This window comes from Macaca thibetana, chromosome 6 (assembly GCF_024542745.1).
Source record: "Macaca thibetana thibetana isolate TM-01 chromosome 6, ASM2454274v1, whole genome shotgun sequence".
In the NCBI taxonomy this organism is placed as follows: domain Eukaryota; kingdom Metazoa; phylum Chordata; class Mammalia; order Primates; family Cercopithecidae; genus Macaca; species Macaca thibetana.
The window spans coordinates 114,940,839-114,966,478 of NC_065583.1; the positions used below are offsets into that span (position 1 = coordinate 114,940,839).

The 25,640-nt window shown below is 34.7% G+C and overlaps 2 protein-coding genes and 1 pseudogene across 3 annotated transcripts in view; 2 read left to right on the top strand and 1 right to left on the bottom strand.

Annotated features, from left to right (window-relative positions):
• The window catches only part of CWC27 (CWC27 spliceosome associated cyclophilin), a 264,308-nt gene that overhangs the window by 196,670 nt on the left and 41,998 nt on the right, over positions 1–25,640 (bottom strand). Inside the window, exon 10 of the mRNA XM_050793764.1 lies at positions 25,471–25,628. Within this exon, the coding sequence (XP_050649721.1) occupies positions 25,471–25,628 (158 nt within the window). The remainder of the gene's footprint in view (positions 1–25,470; positions 25,629–25,640) is intronic.
• SREK1IP1 (SREK1 interacting protein 1) overlaps positions 1–25,640 on the top strand; it is a 276,826-nt gene that overhangs the window by 158,436 nt on the left and 92,750 nt on the right. Inside the window, exon 1 of one of the 2 annotated variants that reach the window (XM_050793793.1) lies at positions 23,335–23,344. The exons of the other annotated variant lie outside the window; for it this stretch is intronic. The gene's annotated coding sequence lies outside the window, so the exon portion shown is untranslated. Of the gene's footprint in view, positions 1–23,334; positions 23,345–25,640 lie in introns of those variants that run through there. 2 annotated transcript variants of the gene reach the window in all.
• Positions 5,210–5,279, top strand: LOC126957842 (uncharacterized; annotated as a pseudogene).

Here is a 25,640-nt window from a genome sequence, read left to right on the forward strand (position 1 = left end):
TTTACCATATACCACATACCACAGATGGCTGTGATCAGCTTCTCTAGGTGGCTTCCTGCCCTTTTGCTTGCATGTACTCTTTTGATTAACTATTTTATGGGTAGGGGGAAATAATGTGAATTTAGTAACTGTCTCTGAATTTGATGTGTTGTTGTAAATTGGTGAGTGGCCTGGGAGCTTTCAGAGGATAGTACAGGTAAAACTAAGCCAGATTTACATTCAGACTCAAACGACCTAGGTTTTCAGTAACAAAATAATCTTGAACAAGTCACTTATCTTCTATTCATAAAAGCTTTATTTGTAAAATAAGGAAACTGGGTACTATGCTCTGAATGTTTATAACCTCTTTTGGGCTCTTTTATAAGGGCACTAATCATACTTATAAAAGAGGCCCAAGAGAGGTCCCAAGCCCCTTCTGCCATTTGAGGATGCAGCAAAAGGCAGCTGCCTATGAACAGGGAAGCGAGCACTCATTAGACATCAAATCTGCCAGTGCCTGAATCTTGGACTTCCCAGCCTCCAGAACTGTGAGAAAAAAAAAATTCAGTTATTTATAAGCCAGCTGGACTATGGTATTTTGTTATAGGAGCCCAAATGGACTAAGACACTGGGAGACAGTTAATATGGTTCTTTCAACTTTAAACTTCCATAATTCTATTTAGGTGCTGTAAACATTTGGCACAGGAAGATTAAGTGGGACAGAGGATTAAGTGTTACTTAATAGGAAAACAATGGTAGTACAAATGACTCATGCTAGCTACTTTAAAAATGTCTAATACATTTTTCTTAAATTAAAAATGTCACATAGTAAAATGAACAGGATTCAGAAAGACTCACCTGAAAAATTCTGAAAATTATTAGAGAATACATAGTTCTCCTGCCTTATCCAAGAGGGATACATTCCAAAACTCCAGGTGGATAAAACTGTGGAAACGTGCATAGTATGAAACCCCATATACACTACGTTTTTCAATTTGATACCAAGATGGCTACTAAGTGACTACCAGGCAGCTAGCATATAGAGTGCGGATACATTGCACAAAGGAATGATTCATATCTTGGGCAGCACAAAACAGGATGGTGTAAGATTTCATCACACTACTCAGAATGGCATGCAATTTAAAACTTATGAATTATATATTTCTGGAATTTTCCATTTAATATTTTTGGACTGTGGGCAACCAAAACTATGGAAAGCAAAACCATGGATAAAGGTGGACTATTGTGTCCTTAATAAGTATGTAGTATTTTGAAAATAGAAAAAGAGAATATGATATAATTTAAATAGCTATAATTTATTAAATGCCTACTAATTCATATTAGCATTACAACAATCTGGTAAAATAGCTATTTTTACTTCTGTTTTTAAATATGGAAACTGAGGATCAAAGAGATTAACTAAGTCAGGCAAAGATACTAAGTTAAAAAGTGGTACAGCTGGTATTCCAACTTGGATGTGTTTAACTCCAAAGCAATACTCTTTCCTCTATAAAAACATTGTATTCCTGATTCCTACAAACAAGTTCTTTTTTTACAGTCAAGTTTCAATTGCTAATGGTAATGGGAAAAGGAACAACATGGAAAAATAAAACTCACACAAACATGGTATAAAAGCTTATGACATGCAATAAATTCCTGTAAGACGAGTTCTGAGGCTAGCTAAGATACTGGGTCAGATGGTTCTAGGTACCTTCCAAATCTTAAATGTGAATAATATTCCCAATTCATTGAAATTTAAACAGATTATCTACTCCAATTTCCTACTCATTAGAGAAATTTACATTTTTTTATTAAATGAATTGTAAATTAAATACAAATATCAAGTATATTATTGAGAGGATTGGGGGAATCTTCTAAGGAAAGGATGCGAAGCCCTGCTATGTTAACTTTCTATTTTCTTTCAATGTGCTTGCTGAAAAGAAAATCACACTGAAAATTCAAAAGGCAATTTTAACCTAGGTTACTACCGTTTGCTTAAAAGTGGGAAAAAATTGCTCCAGAGAAGAATATGCTGATTTGCTTTTTCATTTCCATTTACTTTTTCTTTTCTTAGGATGAGACAACAAAATTGCCACACACATACACGCACAATGCTCTGAAGAAAATTAAGGAGGACATGTCCAAGAAAATTTACCAACTAAAAATTTATCTTGGATAATGAAAAGGAAACTAAAATTTCTAAGTATTATACAGGATAAAACTGAAAGCAGAAGACATGAAACTAACAGTTGTATTATACTGTGATCTTAGCAAAAAGAAAAAAAAAAAAACAAAGTTAAAAATTACTACTAACTTATTAACCAAAATAATTAGTGAACTATAAAGTTGGAACTTACTGCTTGTCCTTTAGTTTATCAAGAATGCCATCCTGTCAAAAAAACTGATTGATCAAGGAAATTTGCAAGTTTCTAAGTACAATCTAAATATTAACATGCAAGTATAAAGTGCCATCAAAAATATTGGGGGCATTTATAGGACATTCCAAACAACCACAGCAGAATACACATTCTTTTCAAGTGCACATGGAACATATACCAACATTCACTATAGACTGGAACAAAAAACAAGTCTCAATAAATGTCAAACAACTGAAATCATACAGAATATGTCCTCTGACCACAATGAAATTAACGTAGACATCAGTAACAAAAAAAATTTGAGAAATTCCCAAATATTTGGAAATTAAACAGCACACTTCTAAATAACCCACAGGTCAAAGAAAACGTCACAAGGGAAATTAGGAAAGATTTTGAGCTGAATGAAAATGGGAACCCAATTTTATCAGTCCAGGTTCAACCAGAGAAACAGAATCAGCAGAAGACAGATAAATAGATAATAGATAGATAGATAGATAGATAGATAGATAGATAGATAGATAGATAGAGAGATAGATAGATAGATAGATAGATAGATAGATAGATAGATAGATAGATAGATAGATTTATTACAAAGAATTAGCTTATACAATTGTGGGAGCTGTCTAGGCAGATCTGAAATCTGTAGAGCAAGCAAGCCATCAGGAAGGGCATGCTGGAACTTTTGGGCATGAACTGAAGCTACTATTCACAGATGAAATTTCTTCTTTTTCAGGGAAGTCTGAGCTCTGCTCTTTGGACTTTCAAATGATTGAACCACGTTCCCAGATTATCTGTGATAATCTGCTTTACCTAAAGTCAGTGATTAGAGATGTTAATCACAACTACAATATAACATCATATCAAAACCTAGATTAGTGTTTGATGGAATAACTAGAAATTGCCCAGCCAAGCTGACTTACAAAACCAACCATCCAAACAACATATCAAAATTGGTGAGATGCAGACAAAGCAGTGCTGAGAGGGAAATTTCAAGTTTTAAATGCATACATCAGAAAAGAAGAGGGGTTCAGAAGCAATCATCTAAACTTCCATCTTTAAAAGCTAAAAAACAAAACCCCAAAACAGACAAGAAACAGGGGAAGAGCAGAAGGAGCAAATTAAATTAGTAGAAAAAAGGAAGCTGGAGAACTACATGACTTCAAGGCATACTAATACAGATCATGTAAATATATATCTCAAGGACTTTTAATAACATAGGAAACTTGCCAATTTGTTAAATTCTTAGTTCCAACCTCTCCCTGCTTACCATGTTCCAGATATAACTTTCACAGAAGTTGAGACCTATTTGCACCTTTAAAGGTAGCAGGTAGTTCAATTCTTTAATTTTTAAGAAAAGAACACCGAATGTCAAATAGTTGGGGAAGAGATATGCAAAACTATAAGCATGGTTTCCAAACTCCCTCCCAGAGCTCTTCCCATTGCAACATACAGTCTCCAAGTTGCCTTATACGTTACTAAAAATTTGACACACCTGATTTACTGTGCTGTAGCTGTTGGGAAAACATGCCATTATACCAATTTGCTCATTTTCTTTTACTTCTTAAATGTATCCACAGGCTACCATGAGAGGCACCTTTTTGTGAATTAGAAAAGGACACTTCCTGGCCGGGCGTGGTGGCTCACGCCTGTAATCCCAACACTTTGGGAGGCCGAGGCGGGCGGATCAGGAGGTCAGGAGATGGAGACCATCCTGGCTAACACGGTGAAACCCCGTCTCTACTAAAAATTAGCCAGGCGTGGTGGTACGCGCCTGTAGTCCCAGCTATTCAGGAGATTGAGGCAGGAGAATCTCTTGAACCCAGGAGGCAGAGGTTGCAGTGAGTCAAGGTCACACCACTGCACTCCAGCCTGGGTGACAGAGCAAGACTCCACCTGAAAAGAAAAGAAAAGAAAGAAAAGAAAAGAAAAGAAAAGAAAAGAAAAAGAACACTTCCTCTGGGGGGTGCCTTCTAGAGGAAAAAGCAAAAAACAAAAAACCCACAAAACTTTTCTAGACTGAAGCATTAGAAGAAGGTACCCTTAGGACTGACATAGCCTCATATCAGTGCAGAAGGCTTGGTGAGTAGAGCCCCAGCTAGACTTCAGCCCATACTCACATTCTATAACTAAGTTTCCCTTTTCAGGTCACAATCTGCACAACCAACTTTAGTAGTCCACTTACTAATCATTCACCATCTTGCTGAATGCAGAAAATCAAGTAATGTTAGTCCATAAAAATATTCCATTCATAAATGAATCACATACAGAAAAAAAATCTTTTAAAACAATATCTTAAAACTCTTAAGCTATATCTTAAAACTCTTGGCATAAAAAAGTTCTAATATTGTAAATACTCTAGTAAAATAACAATATATTAAAAGAGGAAGACTTTATTACCAACGCTTTCTTTTAAAGAGTTATATTTCTTTTAAAGATTGATATTTTATGTTTGTTTTCTTTAGTAAGATTTGAAGTGTTTTTGTAAGTGCTATATTTAAAAAACACATAGATGGAAAAAATAAAGCAAGATGTTTTCCTAAGCAATAAATGTTATTGGGTTTTCAGCAAGGACATTTATGTTTCTAAAATAAAACACTTGCATACACTAGCTAGATAAAGTTAGAACTTTATCTTTTAAATTTGTTTCCCTCAATGAACATATCTATAATCATATTGGTAGACAGGTTATTTTTGTTCTATGAGGTTGTCATAAAGTTTTTATTATAAAGGATGTTCTCAAGTATAATGCTTTCATTTTTATAAACATTCAAAATTAAACAAAAGAAATAAAAATAATTAACAATTTTAATAAAATACAGTTAGCAAACATTATCTTAAAAGAGGCCATTCCTAGCTTTGAGCAGTGGCAGTATCGTAGCCAATGAGGTTTAGCCGAGGTGCGATTATTGCTAATTGAAAAGAGACTATTCCTTTCACTAGCAAATTTACTCTTATATCCTACTTACTGCAGTTTGAGTTCCGACTAGTTGAAAGCATAAACCCGCCTTAAAACGCACCTTCAGGAAAATTCTATTTAACCTCACTTGACTTAACATTTTACAGAGATTTCCTATGTATTTAGAGTGCTCAGTCTGTTTATACCATTTGGTACTTTTTAACGTATTACTTTTTTAATTTCATGTGCTCATGTTTTACAGAGCATGAGTTAGGCAGTAACTGCATCTGATGCCAAGTCATTCTCTGTATCCAACAGAGGGATGTAGGAGGTGGGAGAACCAGGATGCTTATGAAGGATAACAGCTACTAATTTTGTAGGCAGGCTTGTCTTGTCTCCCTATCCCCATAGACTGGCTTCATCAATTCTACTTCATTGGAACTACACCCTTTAAATACAGTCGCTTAAAAAATACTAATCTGCTTGCCATATAGGCTTAATAACTGCTGTCAATTACCTGACAAATTAATTTTTAATTTTACTTTGAAATATGCCATGGTTGGAAGACAGTATCAGACAGTGAGCTGCTCTATGGTTGTTAAATAACAGAAGTGGACTGTGTGGTATCAATGGTACTTTAAACTTTATAACCACAGGCCATCAATGGCATCATGTTTTAAAAGTAGTCTCATGTACATATTTCATCTGACCTTATCAAAACACTACTGAAATAGGAAGAGCAGGTATGGATTGCATTTTACTGATGAGGAAGCAGGAGATTCAGAAAAGTTGATTTACTCAGATCTCATTTCTAGCAAACAATGTTGGCATCAGAACCTAAATCTTCATAGATCACAGTTGTCATTAAATTTGAGTAACATTTGTTATTCAAATAAATTGTAGACTAGTGCTAGAAATAAAATTTGTTTTCATCATGCTCCTATGTAAACTCATTCTTCTCACTAAATCACTACCTCATTTACTGTAGTGATTTGATATTCATTTTCAAATTATAAAAAGTGAAATAATAATCTAATATAGTAATCTTACCAAACCTTCCTACTCATATTACTCTTTTCCAAAAATGCAGAAATTCAATATTAATCCAGCCTTGAATCCTTCAAATTGATTTACTCTAGTGTTGAAAAAAAATAATCTATTAATATGTTTATCTTTACACTTGAATTAACACACAAACAAAGCAAAATGAGTTATATTTACAGTTTATTATCCAGGAAGGTAAATCATTATCTGGTTCCAACCTATCTTTTCCAGCTTTATTTCCAACTATATTCTCTCCTCTGGTCACAATGGATTATTCCTCAAATACACCCTGTACTTTTCTCAGTTTCCTCTTCTGGAAATTCCCTTCCCCACCCATTTCCTCTTATTCAAACTCTGCCCCTTCTTCAAGGCCTAAAATTAATGCTACTTGCATACATGCAGACTTCCTAATCCATAAATTCAAAATTAATCTCTCCGTGTACCATGAAGCTAACTGTACTTTCTCTAATCTTGTGTTTTATATAGATTTCATTGTATACAGACAGCTAACTATCTGCCTCAGCTGAGGGCTTTTTTGGTGGGGAAGGGTAGTATCTTTATCTTTCTATATGCCACTTGGATGTTGCAGATGTCTGAAAAACTATTTGATGGATGTAAATTATCTATCAAACTGAACACTGCCTTAAGGTTTTCATCATGTCGTGTCTGTCTCCTCAATATCTAACCTTGGCTCCTCCCAGTTAATTTTCCATATTATTATTATACAATGGTGATCTCTCAAAAACAAACCCTAAACATGTCACTTTCCAATTTTAAATCTTTGTATTGTTTTCTACCATCTAAAGGACAGAGCCCAGTTTCCAAATACACCATACAAGGCCCGTCATGACCTGGCCCCAGTCTATTTCTCTAACACTTTCTACCAATTCCTGCAGACAGGCAACCATGTGTACAAAAGTTCCTGCAGATATCAGGATATCAAACTCTCACCTATCTCCTTGCACCTACTTTCTGTATCCTTGGTAAACCATTCTAATATCCCATTCCTTAACCCTCATCTCAAGGGAGGTATAATATGGCAGTTAAGTCAAGGATATCTGTGTTTAAATCCTAGATTGTTGAGTTCTGGGAGAATAATCCTGAATAAGTTAAACTTTTAAAAACACAATTAGGGAAAGGTGGAAAAGCTCTCTAACTTCACCATTCTTTCCCTACTCTTTTTGCAATACCACTCTGATCCTATGGTAAAGTGAGCAGCTTCTGGATTTTCTGCAAAACAAAAAACTAAGGGTCAGAATTAGAATGTAAGCTCTATGTTCCCTGCAGTAGAAGATTAAAACAGGTAAGTTTTAAAAACAAATGTGCTTTAAACTTTCTTTTCTTCTAGTTCCTTATTCACTACATGCTGAAGTGTGAAGTAACAATACACAGAAAATGTTAAATCCTTTTTTGCTTAATAGTCTATCCCAGCAAGGATATTAACATATTTTCACATTTATTTGCCTCATCTATTATCTTTGGGGAAATATCTGTTAAGATCTTGTGACCATTTAAAAAATTGCTTTGTTGGCTGGGTACGGTGGCTCACGCCTGTAATCCCAGCACTTTGGGAGGCCGAGGCAGGTGGATCGTGAGGTTAGGAGATTGAGACCATCCTGGCCAACATGGTGAAACCCTGTCTCTACTAAAAGTACAAAAATTAGCTGGGCGTGGTGGCACGTGCCTCTAATCCCAAGTACTCGGGAGGCTGAGGCAGGAGAATCACTTGAACCAGGGAGTTGGAGGTTGCAGTGAGTAAAGATTGCTCCACTGCACTCCAGCCTGGCGACAGAGCAAGACTGTCTCAAAAAAAAAAAAAAAAAAAAAAATTGCTTTGTTTTCTTATTGTTGAATTTTAAGAGTTCTTTATATATTCTGGATACAAGTCTTTTATCAGATAGATGGTTTGCAAATATTGTTTTCCCAGTCTGTGGCTTGTTTTTTAATCTCCTTAAAAGCATCTATTACAGAGCCAAAGGTTTGTTTGTTTTTTTTTTTTTTTTTGATAAAGTCTACTTCGTCATTTTTGTTCACAGATCATGCTTTTGTGTTTAAAAAACTCACTGTCAAACCCAAGTTCATACAGATTTTCTCTTACTTTTTCTTGTAGAAGTGTAATAGTTTTACGTTTTGGTCTATGATCCATTTTGAGTAAATTTTTATATAAAGTGTAAGGTATGTATTAAGATTTATTTATTTGCACATAGACCTCCAATTATTCCAGTACCATTTGTTGAAAGGACTATCATTTTTCAATCAAATTAACTTTGTACTTTTGTCAAAAAAAATCAGATGACTTTATTTGTGTAAGTCTGCCTGCGGACTCTGTATTCTGTCCCACTGATCTATCTCTCTCTCTTTCAACCATCTTTTTTTTTTTCCTTCTTTAAGATTTAATAGGTATGTCATACTCTAGATTTTGGTTAACATATACTTAAGTGGCTCTTCTAGTTCAAGGTATCATACTCTGTAAAAGGATTTATTTTTGTTCTAAAAATTAGAATGAAAATATAACAACAACAACAAAAAGTTAAACAGAACTTGAGTGATATGAAGCAGATAAAAACTGTTGTACAATGACACAATATACTAAGGCCAGGTCACTGCTCTGGCTGAAAATTGGGAGTTGTTTCACCTTAAAGAGCCCAGATGAAGTGTGCCCTTTGGTATAGTATATTTCCATGTCAGATTTACAGCTTTGTAAGGTTTTGTTTGTTTCCATTTTGTGTATATCTGGTTTAGGTGCCAGGTGTTCATCTAAAGTAATCTTGAGCAGTTACAGTATTTAAAAAAAAAGAACAGTTCAAATAAATACACAGTATCAACTTTCAAACACTCTTAAAATATTAGTTAAAACTTTTGAAAAAATAAACTGAGAAATTTCTCATATGTTTCTTTGTTGGAATAACACTATTTATCAGTTTTATGAAAAGTATTTACTAGGGGTTTTTATATGTATGAATAGCAAAAAGCTCTGAATGACCTTAAACTACATGAATTAAGGTAACTCAAACATCCTCCCTTACTATGACCATAATACCAAAGACTGAAAGCAGTGATGCTACAATTTAACCATCCTTAGGTTGTAATTCCTTTCTAAAGGCAAGAGTCCTAAGTTGTCAATTTGTGTTGCACGCCATGCTTAAGTATTATAATAGGTGTTTTGTCCCTGTATTAGTCCATTCTCATGCTGCTAATAAAGATATAACCAAGACTGGGTCAAGGAAAGAGGTTTAACTGACTCAGTTCCACATGGCTGGGGAGGCCTCACAATCATGGCAGAAGAAAAAGGGACAGCAAAGTCACATCTTACATAGTGACAGGCAAAGAGAGCATGTGCAGGGGAACTCCCCTTTATAAAACCATCAGAGGCCGGGCATGGTGGCTCACGCCTGTAATCCCAACACTTTGGGAAGCTGAGGTGAGCGAAAAACAAAATCAGGAGATCGAGACCATCCTGGCTAACACGGTGAAACCCTGTCTCTACTAAAAACACAAAGTTAGCTGGACATGGTGAGCGCCTGTAGTCCCAGCTACTCAGGAGACTGAGGCAGGAGAATGGTGTGAACCCGGGAGGTGGAGCTTGCAGTGAGCTGAGATTGCGCCATTGCACGCCAGCCTGGGCGACAGAGCGAGACTCTGTCTCAAAAAAAAAAAAACAAAACAACAAAAACAAAACAAGAAAAAAAAAATCCATCAGATCTTGTGAAGCTTACTATCATGAGAACAGCGCGAGGAAAGACCCAGCCTCATGATTAATTACCTCCCATTAGGTCCCTCCTACAACATGTGGGAATTATGGGAGCTACAATTCAAGAGGAGATTTGGGTGGGGACATAGCCAAACCATATCAGCCACCCCTTTTTTATTTTAGGTTCGGGGGTATACGCAAAGGTTTCTTACATAGGTAAATATGTGTCAGAGGGATTTCTTGTACATATTACTTCATCACCCAGGTATTATTAAGTCCAGTATGATGTCCCTTTTTTCCCACTGAAAATTATTACAGTTCACTGACACAACTTAGAAACAAAGCTAGTTTGGCTAACAAAAGGAACCCTCTCACTTTGTCTCCTTAAAGTCAAGTGACCATTGTCTTCTGCAAACATCTGAACCTATCATTAAAAAGACAAAATAATCTAGATCCTAACTTGCTTTTTAACTTTATTTGCCTTTATTCACTTACGCTCCCAACATATAGGAAAAAGCTAAGCAACATGTGTATCTTTATTACTAATTAATTGACCACGAAACCTAGGAACAAAGATCTTTAAATAGCTACTAAAAGGTAAGCACATTTTGTTCCATAATTATTTTCATACTACACAGCACAGGCTAAAACAATAAAAGGAACAAAACGTAATTTTTAAAACTTCACTAAAATACTAAGAAATCCTACCTGAGAAAGAGCATAAAGCCAAACAATAAGGCTGTTGAATAACTCTGCAATGTTATCCTGGTCTTTGATTTCTGGGCTATTCTCCAATACCATCAGGATTAGATATCCTCACCTTCTATCACACTAAATGTATTTCCACAGGTCAGCTACATATATCATTTTTTATAGGCGACTAGACAAGTACATACAAACTTCACCCATAACTGACTCTTTCCAAACAGCAGCAGGATATAAAATACAAGGTCCCATAACACCCTAGTCTTTGTCCCAGGCCTACACAATATCTATCTGGATGCTTTGGAGCCAAGCCAAAGGCTTTCGTTTTAACTTTGTTAAACAAAGCCTGTCTTTAAAATATTTCAAGTTGCTGTCAATATTGTGAACAAAAAAGCATATCCGGAAATTTTCTATTAATTTATAATGGCTAATAAAACTAAAGTAAATGCTTATCTAAAAGGAAGAAGAAATTGGCAGGAAGTCATTATATAACTTTCAAAGCTAAGAAAACATTCTTTTTTCAATGGAATCAAGAAAATCAAATATACAGTAAGGACAAATCTAACTTCCTATCTATTGAGTACATACATACCTTTGATCTCATGAATTTCCAGAACAAACTGAAAATACAGATTAAAAAGAAGTGATTCAGCAACTTGAACTCATATGCCAATTAACATCTGCCTTTGACCTTAAGAAAAGTACTTTTCAGAAAGAGCAAAAACCCACCAATTATCATATAATTTTTAGACTTTTTAAATAAGATAACTGTAAATAAGTAGGTAAATCAACACCACAAATGTTAAAATGAAAAGCAGGCTAAGTTCACAACATAAAATTAGGAATTAGAAAAAGCATTAACATGTATTAAGGATCTGTAAAGGAAATGTGAGTATACAAAAAATAAATCAAATGTGAAATTACATTTAAAAATATAACAAGGCACTGATGGGCTTCAAAATAAAAATGGAAATCCTACTGAAGGTTTAACACTCACATAGGTGCATTTAAAAACATAATTAAATCAAAATAAATGCACACACATAAATTAAATAACTGAGACTCATGGTACAGCTATATCTAAATAATAAAGAGTAAGGAGGGAGAAGAGATCAAATATCCCTAACATATCAAAACTAGCAAAAAGCTAGGAAATAATCATAATGAATTCTGTGAGACTTCAAAGTAGGTCATTACTGAATGGTTTATATTGTGTCTACTGTTATAAGATAATTACATGTAAAGGCCAAGATTCAATAAAACTAACAAAATAAAACAAATCCACTCATTTAGAAGATTAATGTTGATAAACACTACAGTGGTGGTTAGTTCTTAAAAAGTTGTAAAACTTTGTAGAAAAAAAATGATTTCTAAATTACATACTAAACCTACTGAGGTTTTTGTTGTTGTTGTTTTAGAGGGAGTAGATTCTAACATAATGTATTTTATGAAAGCCAAGCAAATTTTATAAATTTGTCTTTAGGTCACTTGAATAAGTACCCCTGGTAGAATAGAGGCAATTGTTTTAAATAGTATAGTCTGAAAAGGCCTCTCTGTTAAGATGATATTTGAGCAAGGGACTGAACAAAAAGAATGAATGGCTACTAAGAATAACTCAGAGAAGAAAGTTTCATGCTGAGGTAACTAGAAGTACAGAGGCCTGAAAGAGGAGTGACCTCGGTATGAGAAGAATATACTTGGTGCAAAGTGAGCAAAAAGAGTAAAGTGGATAATAGCATGGCCAAAACATAAGAAAGTAAAAGGATATGAGGACCAGGACACAGAGTGAAGGGGTTACCTTTGCAAGAAGAAAACAGATTCAGATGCAGATGGGTAGATTTGGTGGCGGGAAAAGGAACAAGTCCTCTCTCACTGCTTCTGTTTCTTAATGAAATACGAGGTGATCAGTCAAAAGTGAGAAGTGGGGTAGAGATGCTGGGTGTTGCAAAGTGGTATGACTCTCTTCCAGGAAAAACAAGAAAATCAACTACAAAAACTATTAGAAATACTGATGAAGCCATTCATTTCCTCCCTACTGTATTCCCATCTTAGAGAACCTGACCTATTCACGGGTCTGGAAAAAAGCAGCCTTGTATCAGTTTGGGTTCTACTGCACATAACAGAAATTCCAAATAATGTGGCTGAATCAACCTGAAAGGTACTTTATCTCATATAGGAAATGTCCAGAGGTAGACATTCCAAGCTGTAACAATGGTTCCACAAAGTCTTCAAGGACGTATGCTCCTTCTATCTCTCTATTCTACCGTCCTTAGCTCAAGTCATCAAATCTGTGTGCCAGGCTGACAGGAAGAGGCAGGTATGAAAGAGGACTAGCTTCTTTCTTCCTTCCTTTAAAAAAGACTGCCTGAATGTCTGACACACTCCTGTTTCACCTTCTGTTCATTTTAGCCAAAATTTGGTCATACGAACATACTTAGCAACAAAGGAGACTGATGAATGTGTTTCAGCTAAGCAGCCATGACTCCAGTTAAACAGTGGCATTCTGGTAAGAGGGAAGGATAGATGATGGAGGAGCTACTCATCCTTGCCACATTTGCATACTTCATGGCTTTCTATTTCCTGTATCAATGGCATAATTGAGCAGACACCTGACCTGGGCCATGCCAATAAGATTCTCTCTCCCAAACATTCAGATTTTGGACACAGAAATCCAGTCAATTTACTTCTGAAGAACTGAAGTGCAAGAAGTAGCAGACTAGAGTTCTATGGAGAAAACAGGTATGTAGGGGATAATGGAACAAATGAATAAAGGAAAAGTATAACAGAAAAGCTGCAAAAGAAGGAGAAAATGTAACTTCCTGACAACTTGCTTTCTTGAAAAGACTGTATGCAATTCTTTTATCTGGATTCTGTACAACTCCCCTATTCCTTCATACAGAAATTCCTTTACTTGAGCTAATTTGAGTGGGTTTCTATTCCTTATAACCAAAGGATTCTTAAGATATCTGATAAGAAAGTTACAATTTAATGTTGTATGTATATGAAGTGTTTTTCATCTGTGAAATTATGAAAGATATCCATTGTATTCTTCTCCACCCTTGGGTGTAAAGACTGATAAGATAAAATTTCCTTTAGAATTTTGTACTTCTAGAAGTCTGAATTAACTAGGAATTGATATATAGTTCTTTTTAAAATTCAGGTAATGGTAATTATATAATTTTTATTATATTTGCTGTTTTCTTCCTCCGGGCTGCCAGGAATATGATGATTAAATTTATTACATAGTCACAGTTGTCGACAGCAATTTCTGTTTAAATCATAGAGACTGCAGTTGATTGCATTATCTTTTCCAACAGTTCATTGCTCCTCCCTATGAAAGGTTTATACTTCATCTTATTGACATCAGGCTTAACTATATCACTTGCTTTGGCCAGTGAAATAAAGTAGCATATGCCAATTCTAAGCAGACGCTTTAAGAGCCAGCATATGATTCCTTCAGCACTCCTTTCCTTCTGCCATGAGAGTAGCACATTTCAGAGAGGAGCTGTTCCCTCATCCCAGGCCTAGAAGATGACGTGGAGCAGATCCACAGCTGCCCACTGGGATGTAGCCAGAGCAAGAAAACAAACATTAGCTGTTTTAAGCCACTGAGATTTGGGTGCATAACCTAATATTGCTGACTAATAAAGAAAGCAATTGAATAAGAAACAATTCAGGATATATGTTTATGTGCAGCAAAACTGAGGTATATTAGAAAGGTCCAACAGGGCGAAAATATCTGAGGACAGCACTAGAAACATCCAGTGTTCCTACCTCAATGCTTATCACTACTACTTCTTAGCCAGTCTTCCAAGCCAGAAACCTAGGAGTCATCTGGAATATAACCTTGGTATATTTGAAATATACCTTCAGGTCTCCTACATCCAATCTGTTACCAAGTCTTAATAAATCTATCTCCTTAATATCTCTCAAATCCATCCCCACAGATACTACACCTTAGTTAGGCCCTTATTACTTCTCCCTGGATGAGTGTAATAATCTACCAATTCGTCTCTGCTTCAGTCTTCTTCTAATCTATCCCCTACGCTTACATAGAGTTATATTATAATATATGTGAAATAATGTCACATTTTTGCTAGAAACATTTCGTGTCAGTCTTTCTTTAGCTGGATACACACGACTTGGCTCTGGCCAACCCCTCTCTAGGCTCTGTAGAGGTGTCATATCATTGCAGGTTCAAGTACTGGTTTTGCTGCTTTCTAGCCATGGGACATAACACAAGTCACTTAACCTCTTAAAGTACAGCTTTTACATTTGTAAAAGAAGGATCATAAAACAAAGTATATCTTATACCTTTGCTGTGGAAGTTATATTAGGGAAATAAGTTGATTTAGCAAAGTGTCTGGCCCCAAGGTAGAATAATAATAAATATTTGTGGAATAACAGAACAATTTCCTAGCTAGAACACCTATGAAACCTTCAAAGCCCTTATTTATTTGTATAGCTTAGGTATTGTTTTCAAGTTGCTTATTAGAAACTAAGCAACTTGAAAAGAGACTGATGCTTACTAATTTCAGTATTTTGGGCCCTAGTGCAGTACCTAGTTCAAAGGAAGAACTAAATGACTGTGCAAAACTGAAGTGGTATCCAAAGCGTAGTAAAGTCCCTGAACAGTTGCAGGGGTGTTCAATCTTTTGACTTCCCTGGGCCACATTGGAAGAAGAAGAGTTGCCTTGGGGCACACATAAAATACCCTAACACTAATAATAGCTGATGACCTTAAAAAAAAAACAAAAAAAAACCTCAACAAAAACTCATAATGTTTTAAGGAAGTTTGCAAATTTGTGTTGGGCTGCATTCAAAGCCGTCCTGGGCTGCATGTGATCCATGGGCCATGGGTTGGATAAGCTTGGGTTAGAGAAAAAGGGGAGTAAAAGAAGAGCTAGAGATAGCAAAAATAAAATCGCTAAATATAATTTTCCCTCAGGCTCTTGCATAACTTTGTGTACTTTCGACTTTGTGTAAAACAAAGAACTTTACTTCTTCCGTGGTCCTTCTCTTCCTTATCTTCCCAAACTATACTTGCCAATTTAATTTACAGGGAATTCACAGTATACGGTCTAGGAAGGCCAGAAAGTAGCAAATATTTCACAATTTTTCAACATGACTATATTTGTTCCGGGGTAGAGATGAATGCTGAATAACTTAAAGAATGTTTTTCTGCACATAATCTCAAATCTATGTTTCAAATGCACAATTCCATTCCCTATAAACTGATGCAGTGAGATCAATGGATTGTAACTCTCAAGGGTAATATAAATCAATACATTCTAAAGAGATGCAAATACCTCTTTTCTATTTTGACAGGAGAAGCTTCTCCCACATGTGCATTTCACTGCTTCCTGTCTGCCATACAAAATCTAATTGTAAAAACAGTAGGGTTGCCATATTTCTGACATATATAGCTGAAGTTCAAGGATTTTTTTCTTTTTATTTTGAAGGTGATTCCTTGGATATGGATTAACTGGTTCTCAATGAACTGAATAGGCACTTTAAAAGTGGTATTTTTATTTCAAGTGGCCCAAGAAACGATTTAGTCCAGAATATCCAAAAATTCTTGCTATCAATGTCCAAACAGAAGAAAAATGGAAGCTTGCCAGAAATGCCAAATATAGTATGGTTTCTATTACAATTAATGCTACTCCAAAATTTTAACCATAATTGGTAAAGGCAATTAAAACAAACCACCTAGTCTACATTGAGAGATTATGCAACATTATTTAAAGAATTGAATGTAATGTTAAAGTGCTATTTCTTTTAACTAGTGGCTCCAAAAAGTGACTTACTTTATTAGCATCAGAGTCATACATATGAAATCGCTGATATTTGACTGTTTTTGATTTGCAAAAAATGGCAATTTTGTGTTCAAACCTTTTAAACCTGGTATTTTGATCTTTTCCTGAAATATATACTGCCTACTTAACATCCATAGTACTTTGTATGCACATCTAGCAGAGCTGAATTGTAATTAATTGACAACAATTCTTATTCTTACACCATATTGTGAACATTTGCAGATAGAAACCATGTCTCCTTTATTTTCATGTTCCTGGAGCCTACCACTTCCTGGCACATATCAGTTCTTACACAGTGGCTGGGAACAAGAATAACATATATTTGAGAATAGAATGATTGGTTAGCAAAAAATATACAAAAATAAAAATCAAGTTCTAGTAAAAATTAGAATGTAAATTTAATTAAACCTGGGACTGGTCCAAAGCTTAATATTTGCTGTTAAACAGAAAGATTTCCTGAAAATACAACATTTGGATTACTACTACTCCATACCAAAGCAAAAAAACAACTGCAAATTTTCTTTATTCAGAGACCAACTACCCAGTGTCTAGATCTTGGAGTTCTATTTATCTTCCTCTCTTTTACTGTATGCTTCAGTCCAACACATTGGGACAAAAGAGAATGAAAGGAAGCAGAAATGTTCTAGCTGGTTAATTTCACTCTTTGCTTATAAATGTTCTGTGAGATGAAGAGGGGCACATCCTAGAGATGATAATTTCAATGGTTTGAATTGGGTTGTTATAATATCTGTGGGTTTCAATGTTTACTAACCTGTTTTTTAAAAATTGTACTATCATTTAAAAATGTGCGCTATCCTTTAAATTTTTGAAATTTAAATATTGAACTATCTTTTTTAATTTCCTAAAGCAAACAATGTTTATTTACTAAGGATAACTCTGTACTTCCTAAGTCTAATCATAAAGTAAGAGAAGCCAGACACAAAATATAGTAAGAGTAAAAAATTATCTAAGTATGAGAAGAAGCTTATTAATGTTTCTGAGAAGTCTAGAAATCCTGGGGAAAAAATATTCAAATTTCCATAAGAAATGCTAATCATATATTTCAAACCCAACAAAAGAAGATTTGAAACACTAACAGCTCATTTAGATGTTCATCTAGGCCTCAGAAGGTATGAAAACATGACTCTATTATCCCATGCTCCATAATTTAGAGTTTAATCAATTCATAAGATCTTTAATTTCGACTTCAATATTCATATCTAAATTCCTGATGCTATCATTATAGTAATATATCTCATATTCAGTCAACCTAACAGAACTCCTGAGCAAAACACAAATTTCAGTTAACTTTATCAAACAAGATCATTTTCTCATAAAAACGGAAAAGAGCTGCAGTCAACTAAACACAGCATATAAATAGAACACAGCTGATAAAGTTAGAACCTGTTCAAACACTAAGACTGATGCCCTTCTAGTTAACCCTAAAAGATTATCAGGAAATTTTTAATGATTGTGATTTTAAGGTATATGTTAAGATTTCTTTCATTATATTTCAATTTGATGTAATTAATTTAGAATCACAATAAAAATTTAGAAATACAATAAAATTATAGATGATAGAAATTGCATAATAAAAGATATCATTACCATAATGCTGTAATCGTCCTAACAAACCACTGAGTTTTTACTATCTGGTCCACTTATTACAGCTGATTTTATTGTTTAGTCATTTATTATGTATCAATATACAGATACTAAAAACAAGCAGGGAAGACAACTCAATCTGGTTTACATGATCAACTTGCAGTAGCTGAGCTCCACCTACAGGCAAAAAAGGATTTCTTACAATAAGCTTTAAAATAGTACTTTCCAAAACACAAGCTGCAAACTACCCTCACAGTTTTCATCAACCTTGGCTGTATATTAGACTTACCTGGAGTGTTTTTAAAAATTTCTTATGGCTGAATACCAAAATTTATGAACAGCTTGTTCAGGAATGGGTTGATTCAAATGTACCAACAAGGTTGAGAGATACTGATTTTATTCCTTATCAGCCACATTTTAAAAAAACATTAGGAACACTCAAATATCTTATTTTCTTTCTCTAAAATTACTTGATTCTCACTTTCTTGACCCTTTTATCTTTCTTAAGATTAAAACCAAGTGCAGCTGAGATAAATGTCTTTAACCCTGTTGAACTGCAAAAGTCCTGTGAAAGACCTGAGGTAACCTTACAAAATATCGTCCACTTTTACATTATTCTATACCTCAGAAATAATCATGGCGGTATGTGTTTGGGAGTAGAATTCTTAACACTGAATGCATATTAGAATATCTAGAGAGTTTTGATAAAGTATAGTGCCCCAAATTAATGTATGCTTTTGATGTTAGAAATAGCATTAAAAAAATACTTAGAGGAATAAACTTAATCAAGAAGCTAAAAGATCTGTCTTCTGAAAACTATGTAACATTGAAATAAATTGAAGAAGACACAAATAAATGGAAAGATATCCCATTCTGGATTCATGGATTAGAAGAATTAATATTAAAATGTCCATACTACCCAGAGTGATCTACAGATTCCAGGCAATTTCTATCACAATTACAATGTCATTTTTCACAGAAATAGAAAAAAAAATCCTACAGTTAGTACAGAACCAGGAAAGACCCCAAATAGCCCAAGCAATCTTGACCAAAAAGAACAAAGTGGGAGGCATCAGGCTCTCTGATTTTAAAATGTATTATAAAGCTATTTTAATCAAAACAGCATGGTATTTGCATAAAAACAGACACCTCAACCAACGACATAGAATAGAAAGTATAGAAATAAACTCAGGTATTTACAGTCAATTGATTTTCAACAAAGGCATCAAGAACACACAATACATAAAGAAAAGTCTCTTCAATAAAAGTTGGGAAAACTGGATATTCACCTGCAGAAGAATGAAATTGGACCTTTATCTCAAACTATATGCAAAACTCAACTCAAAATGTACAAAAGACTTAAGAATAAGGCCTGAAACTGTAAAGCTACTAGAAAAAAAGGGGGGGTGGGGCGGGGAATAGCTCGCTGACACTGATCTCAGCAATGATTTCTTGGATAGGACTCTCAAAACACAGTCAACAAAAGTAAAAATAGACAAGTAGGATTGCGACAAACCAAAAAACTTCTGCACAGCAAAGGAAATGAATAAAGAGACAACCCATGGATTGGGAGAAAATATTTGCAAATCATACATCTGGTAAGGGGCTAATACACAAAATATATAAGGAACTTAAACAACTCAACAGCAGTAAAACAAATAACCCAACTACAAAATAGGCAAAAGATCTAAACAGACATTTCTCAAAGTTTGCTTAGACTAGAATAAGTTTTGTGGCTTGGCACGGTAGCTCACGCCTATAATCCCAGCACTTTGGGAGGCAGAGGCGGGCGGATCACGAGGTCAGGAGATTGAGACCATCCTGGCTAACATGGTGAAACCCCGTCCCTGCTAAAAATACAAAAAATTAGCCGGGCGTGGTGGCGGGCGCCTGTAGTCCCAGCTACTCAGGAGGCTGAGGCAGGAGAATCACTTGAACCCACGAGGCAGAGGTTGCAGTGAGCTGAGGTTGCGCCACTACGCTCCAGCCTGGGCGACACAGCAAGACTCCGTCTCAAAAACAAAAAAAGGAAAAAGCTTTGTAATGCATGCTTACCATAGTTAATGTATTTCAAAATTGCTAAAAGAATACATTTTTAATGTTCTCACTACACACAAAAAAGGTAAGTTGTTGAAGTGGATAAATACGTTAGTTAGCCTGATTGAATCTTTCTACAATGAATACATACAGCAAAACATCACATAGTAACCTATAAATATATACAATTACTATTTGTCAATGAAAAATAAGATTATTTTAAAAGTTAGAAACGTGGTTACTATTAGGAGATGAGGGGTAAGTAACTAGAATGGGGCAAGAGGTGAATTTATGGGCAATGGTAATTTTTTGTTTCTTGATCTGGGTGATGGGTATATGGATATATTTAGTTTGTAAAAATTTAGCTAGCTGTATACTTATGTGCACCATGAAATATAGTTAATAGACACACTGTTTGTATATTATACTTAAATTAAGAGTTTAAAAGTTAAAAAAGGATCTTCCCAGACTTTACCTCAGACCAAACAATTCTGAATCTCTGGGTGAAGGGCCTAGGAATTAGTATTTTTCAAAGCCTCTTCCATGAGCCTAATGTGCAGTTGGGAGTGAAAACCGGTCCTATCATGGAACACAATGAATTCAATCTTTTATTTATCCACTCATTCCACAAACTTTAATGACCAGTTACTATATGCTTACGATATTAGCCGCCTCTGAGGATATAAAGATAAATAAGATGTAGTCTCTAAAGAGCTTAGTTTAGGCAAAGGAGAGGCAAATCAATAAATCCCAACTGAAAATACAAGCAAGCTACCTACAAGACCCAGAGGAGAAAGTGATTTGTCAAAGAAGAATGTATTCATTTTTTACTCATGTATTTACAAAAATATTTGGGTATCTATGCTGTTTGAACATGGAGATACAAATGTAAATGGACATGATCACTACTTTCAAGAAAGTTACAGTATAAGGATACACAAAGAAGAAAAAAATATATATATAACTTAATACTATACTATTACAGAAGTGTAGAAAGGGTGCACATAGGTTTGCACTAGGGAGTCAGGGAACATAGTACCAAGTTGCTGACCTTGGAACTAACATGATACAAACTTGAACTTGTCCATGAGCACTAGGGATAAAAAGTAATATTCTACAGGACTGCTTCTCAAACTAATGCACATACAAATAACCTGGGGATCTTGTTAAAATGCAAATTCTAATTAAAAATGTATAGGACAGGACCTGAGACTCGGTATTTCTAACAAGTTCCCAAGTGATACTAATGCTACTGCTTCACAGATCACACTTTAAATAGTAAGGTTCTTGAGAGAGATTAGTCTCGAGAGAGAAGAGACAAAAATCTCCATAGCAGGGAGACCAAGAAAAAAAAATTGGAAAATAGTCAGTCGATTATCAATAAGATGGCCTTAGTGGGAGTAGTTTCAGTGGAGTGGTAGGCAAGAAGCTAAATGATGTGTATTTAGAAATAAATAGGAAGGAGGTAGGGATAGGAAATAAAATGGAATGGTTTAGTTAGTTTTTACTCTTGAAGCGAGGAAGATAAAGGAATATGGGTTGAAGAAATTCACTCTCATTTCATAAAAAAACCAGCAGCAAGGTGATCGACTGAGTGAGTGAGTTTGAAGTGTGAAGTAAACATTGTGGCGAGTGAGTAAAAAGGAAGCACTGGAGACACAGCTGAGGCTGGAATCTAGAAATCCATAATAATACCAGCTTGTATATAGCTGTGTGATTCTGCTGAGCTGTATCCAGTAGTCAAGATATAGGCATAGAGAAAGTGGGCTGGAAAGAAAGTGGGATTGGTACATTTTAAAAAGGGAAGAGGAAAGGGATTAGAAATCCCAGGAAGTCAGAATAGATATAAGGGTGCCTATTCTCTAAGGAGAGAAACTAGGAAGCATTTTGGATTTGTATTTCCCCTGAGCCCTTTTTTCAAATGAACAACTAGAGACACTGTTGCGAACACATTACTAGGAGGAGATCTTACTGTATGTAAACTTGTTGAAAACTATACTGTTAAATATCATTCTCTAGTTTAAATATTAAGCACTCAATAAATACATGTGTAGGTTTAACATCCAAAGTGATAAACAGTTTTAACAGATTCCGGATGTTTCCTTACCAAAAGAAGCAATACCATACATTTTCAGTAAAATTATACTTTGAATGGCTCCTTGCTTAAAGGGCTGGTAGGCTAGTCTAGTCTTTGATCCTACTGCTTAAATGGAAAAATGACCAAAGGATAATAGAGTACTTCAAGCACAACCAGACAAGAAGTTATGTATCAAGAGTACTCATTTTTTAATAGATAATGATTTCACACTGACATCCTATCTGGCTGGCAGCTATACCCATTACAACTCAAACTGAGCAGTGACTTTCCTTTAAATATAATTATCCTTTTTACCACATTGTAATTTTTCAGTACATTTGGAGCTTTCCTATGTTTTGTTGTTTTATTTTTTAACCATAAAGTTAACTCCAGAGACTTGCTGGTATAAATAACCAAAAGTACTAATGATCTGGAAATTTTTTTAAATTTATTTTTATTTTTTTAGAGACAGGGTCTTGCTGTGTCACCCATGCACGATCATAGCTCACTGCAGCCTAGAGCTCCTAGGCTCAAGCAATTCTCCCACCTCAGCCTGCTGAGCAGCTGGGATTACAGGCATGAGCCACCATGCCAGGGTCTGATTTTGGCAACTTCACGAACTGAAAAAATACATGGTCATGACACAATCATGGAAATTTCTTTTTTTTTTTTTTTTTTTGAGGCGGAGTTTCACTCTTGTTGCCCAGGCTGGAGTGCAATGGCACGATCTCGGCTCACCACAACCTCCGCCTCCCAGGCTCAAGCAATTCTCCTGCCTCAGCCTCCCCAGTAGCTGGGATTATAGGCATGCGCCACCACGCCCAGCTAATTTTTTGTATTTTTAGTAGAGACGAGGTTTCTCCATGTTGGTCAGGCTGGTCTCGAACTCCTGACCTCAGGTGATCCACCCGCCTCGGCCTCCCAAAGTGCTGGGATTACAGGCCACTGCGCCCGGCCTGGAAATTTCTACACTAGAGGAAAAAACTGTTTCTTCCCTTTGAAATTCTGTACTTTCTCTACTATCCTGACCTTATTTTTCTTTTGTTTCTCTTTGTAGGTAGGAGAGATAGGATGAAGGAGGGAGAGTAGAGAATGTGAATAATGAAAATGTGGGGGAACAAAACAGTTATAAATAAATGTGTGCTGTTTGCACCATTTACAAAGGCACACTTTGCCAATTATTTTACCTAAAAGAATCCAATAATGTCCACAATACTCATGTTTACCTAAAATATTCAAGCCACCTTTGGAGACTTATTTCTTATTTAATTTACTTTTCTTAGTAGAAAAGTATTTAATTTAGTTTTTTAATTTATTTAATTTACTTTTCTTAGTAGACTTGCAATGCACTTGAATATAGCTTTTTCCTCTACAGTGAATAGTACAAATTATGCGATTTTAATTTTGCAAATTATACTGATTTATAAAAAGAGAAAAACTGCTTACATGAGTAAGTGGATATATACGTTCCTATGTAAGAAATCAGCATAAAAACTAAGCTTTAAATGTCTGTTGTTTAAGTCATCCAGTCTATGGTATTTTGTATAATGGCCCAAAACACTCCTCTATCAATCCATTCTCCATACTAAATACAATCTCAGTGTATCATTTGCCTGTAAAAACTTCAATGGCTCTCCAGTATTCTCATGATAGATCAGATTCCTAAATCTAGCTATCAATGCCATGTTTGGTCATCAGGCCCAAACTACAGCCAAGGAAATCTTTTAAGAATAACCCTTAATTGTAAGAGTGAACATAATTTTGGAAAATGCGAACTTTGACTTTTCTTAACATTAGTTAAACAATTTTTTAAAGACACTTATGAAAGGTGCATTAAAAATAAACTTCAGTTCTTATACAAAATTTAGCATTGCTAAATTATAATTTATATTATAGGGTATATAAATACTTGAAATTTATTAAAGCCTATAAGACAGAGTTGGGAGTTTAAGGAACACTTAAATATAACATAAATATTTGGTTGGTTCATCTATTAAAATTTTTAAATATATTTTTGTTACATTATAAACCTAACCTTTAAAAAAATTCATAATTTTTTAAAATAAGAAAACACATGCCTTGAATGAGTGGAATAAAACATTATGTATCCATAATTATATTCATGATTTAACTAAAAGTCACAGTGCTAATGAGAGGTTTTTCAACTCTATGAATCTAGAAGCATGCATATGATCACTAAAATCTTTAGTCTATATTAGCTACTATATATAGTATATATAATATAATTTAGTATATAAAATTATTCAACAGTGATTACTTGAGTGTCGGGTGAATATTGCTGGAAAAAAGACACTTAAGATGACTCCTAAGTGCCATTTCTAAATGTTCAAAGCTACGCTTTTAGTGGAAATTTCTGGGAATCATTTTTATTTGATTACATAAAGAAAAAAATTGAGGGAGCTATGCATGGAATATAGCATGGAAATCCTTTTTCAGTTTTTCTACATGTGGTTGAGAAACATGATTGAGAAAAAGAATGTTATTTAAATGTAGTTACATTCATCTTATCCCTAAATAGTATTTGAAGAAAACAATAATTATTTTAAATATTGCTTTAAATAATTAAAGCAATGTTATTTAAAATGTATACTATGAAGTTGAAATAGAATCACAAAGGAGATAATTTTTTCAATTAAGTTGAATTTCAGGAGAATAAAATGTTGAGTTATAAATCCAACAAACTTTTATCACCAGACAGTAAACTTTTCATCATTTGCTGAAATTTATTTTATGATACTACTGAGCTTAGGATAGGTATATGGTATTTGGTAAATCAGACTTGAAAAGATATTTAAGAACGTTTTCAGGCCCACACATTTTCTTCATCAATTTTGACAAATTTTGCTCACCTAAATTATTTGAGGATGTCTCTTTTCTTTCTATACAATTACTCTACTGCTCTCACTGGTATTTAACAAATGCATTCTTTCACATCTAGCTAATACATTATTAGCCTATATATATGAACTTATAGAGCCTTTCTAAAAAAGGATCAGAGAGAAATAAAATGGAATTGAACGCACAGGATCATTACTATGTTTACTTTAAGCTTGGTGTATTTTATTTTAGGCCCGCTACTGGGCCAATTTGTACAACTGTTATGTTTATCAAACAATATGAAAATAGTATTTTAAAAATTAGCTGAAGAGAGGATTCAATCTGAATTAAAGTGAAATATAAAAAGACAAAAAGTCTGATACCTAGCACAGTAACTGACTCACCTGCGGCTGACTGATTTCTTCTCCACTTCTCCTTCTCCAGCTGATTTAACATTCGCGCTTGTGTCCTTTTTTAACTTTTTGGCAATTCTTTCTCTCATCAGGTTCTTTTCATCACCATCAACATATTCATCATACTCTGCACTTTCATCTTCTCCATCCTGTAGAAATGG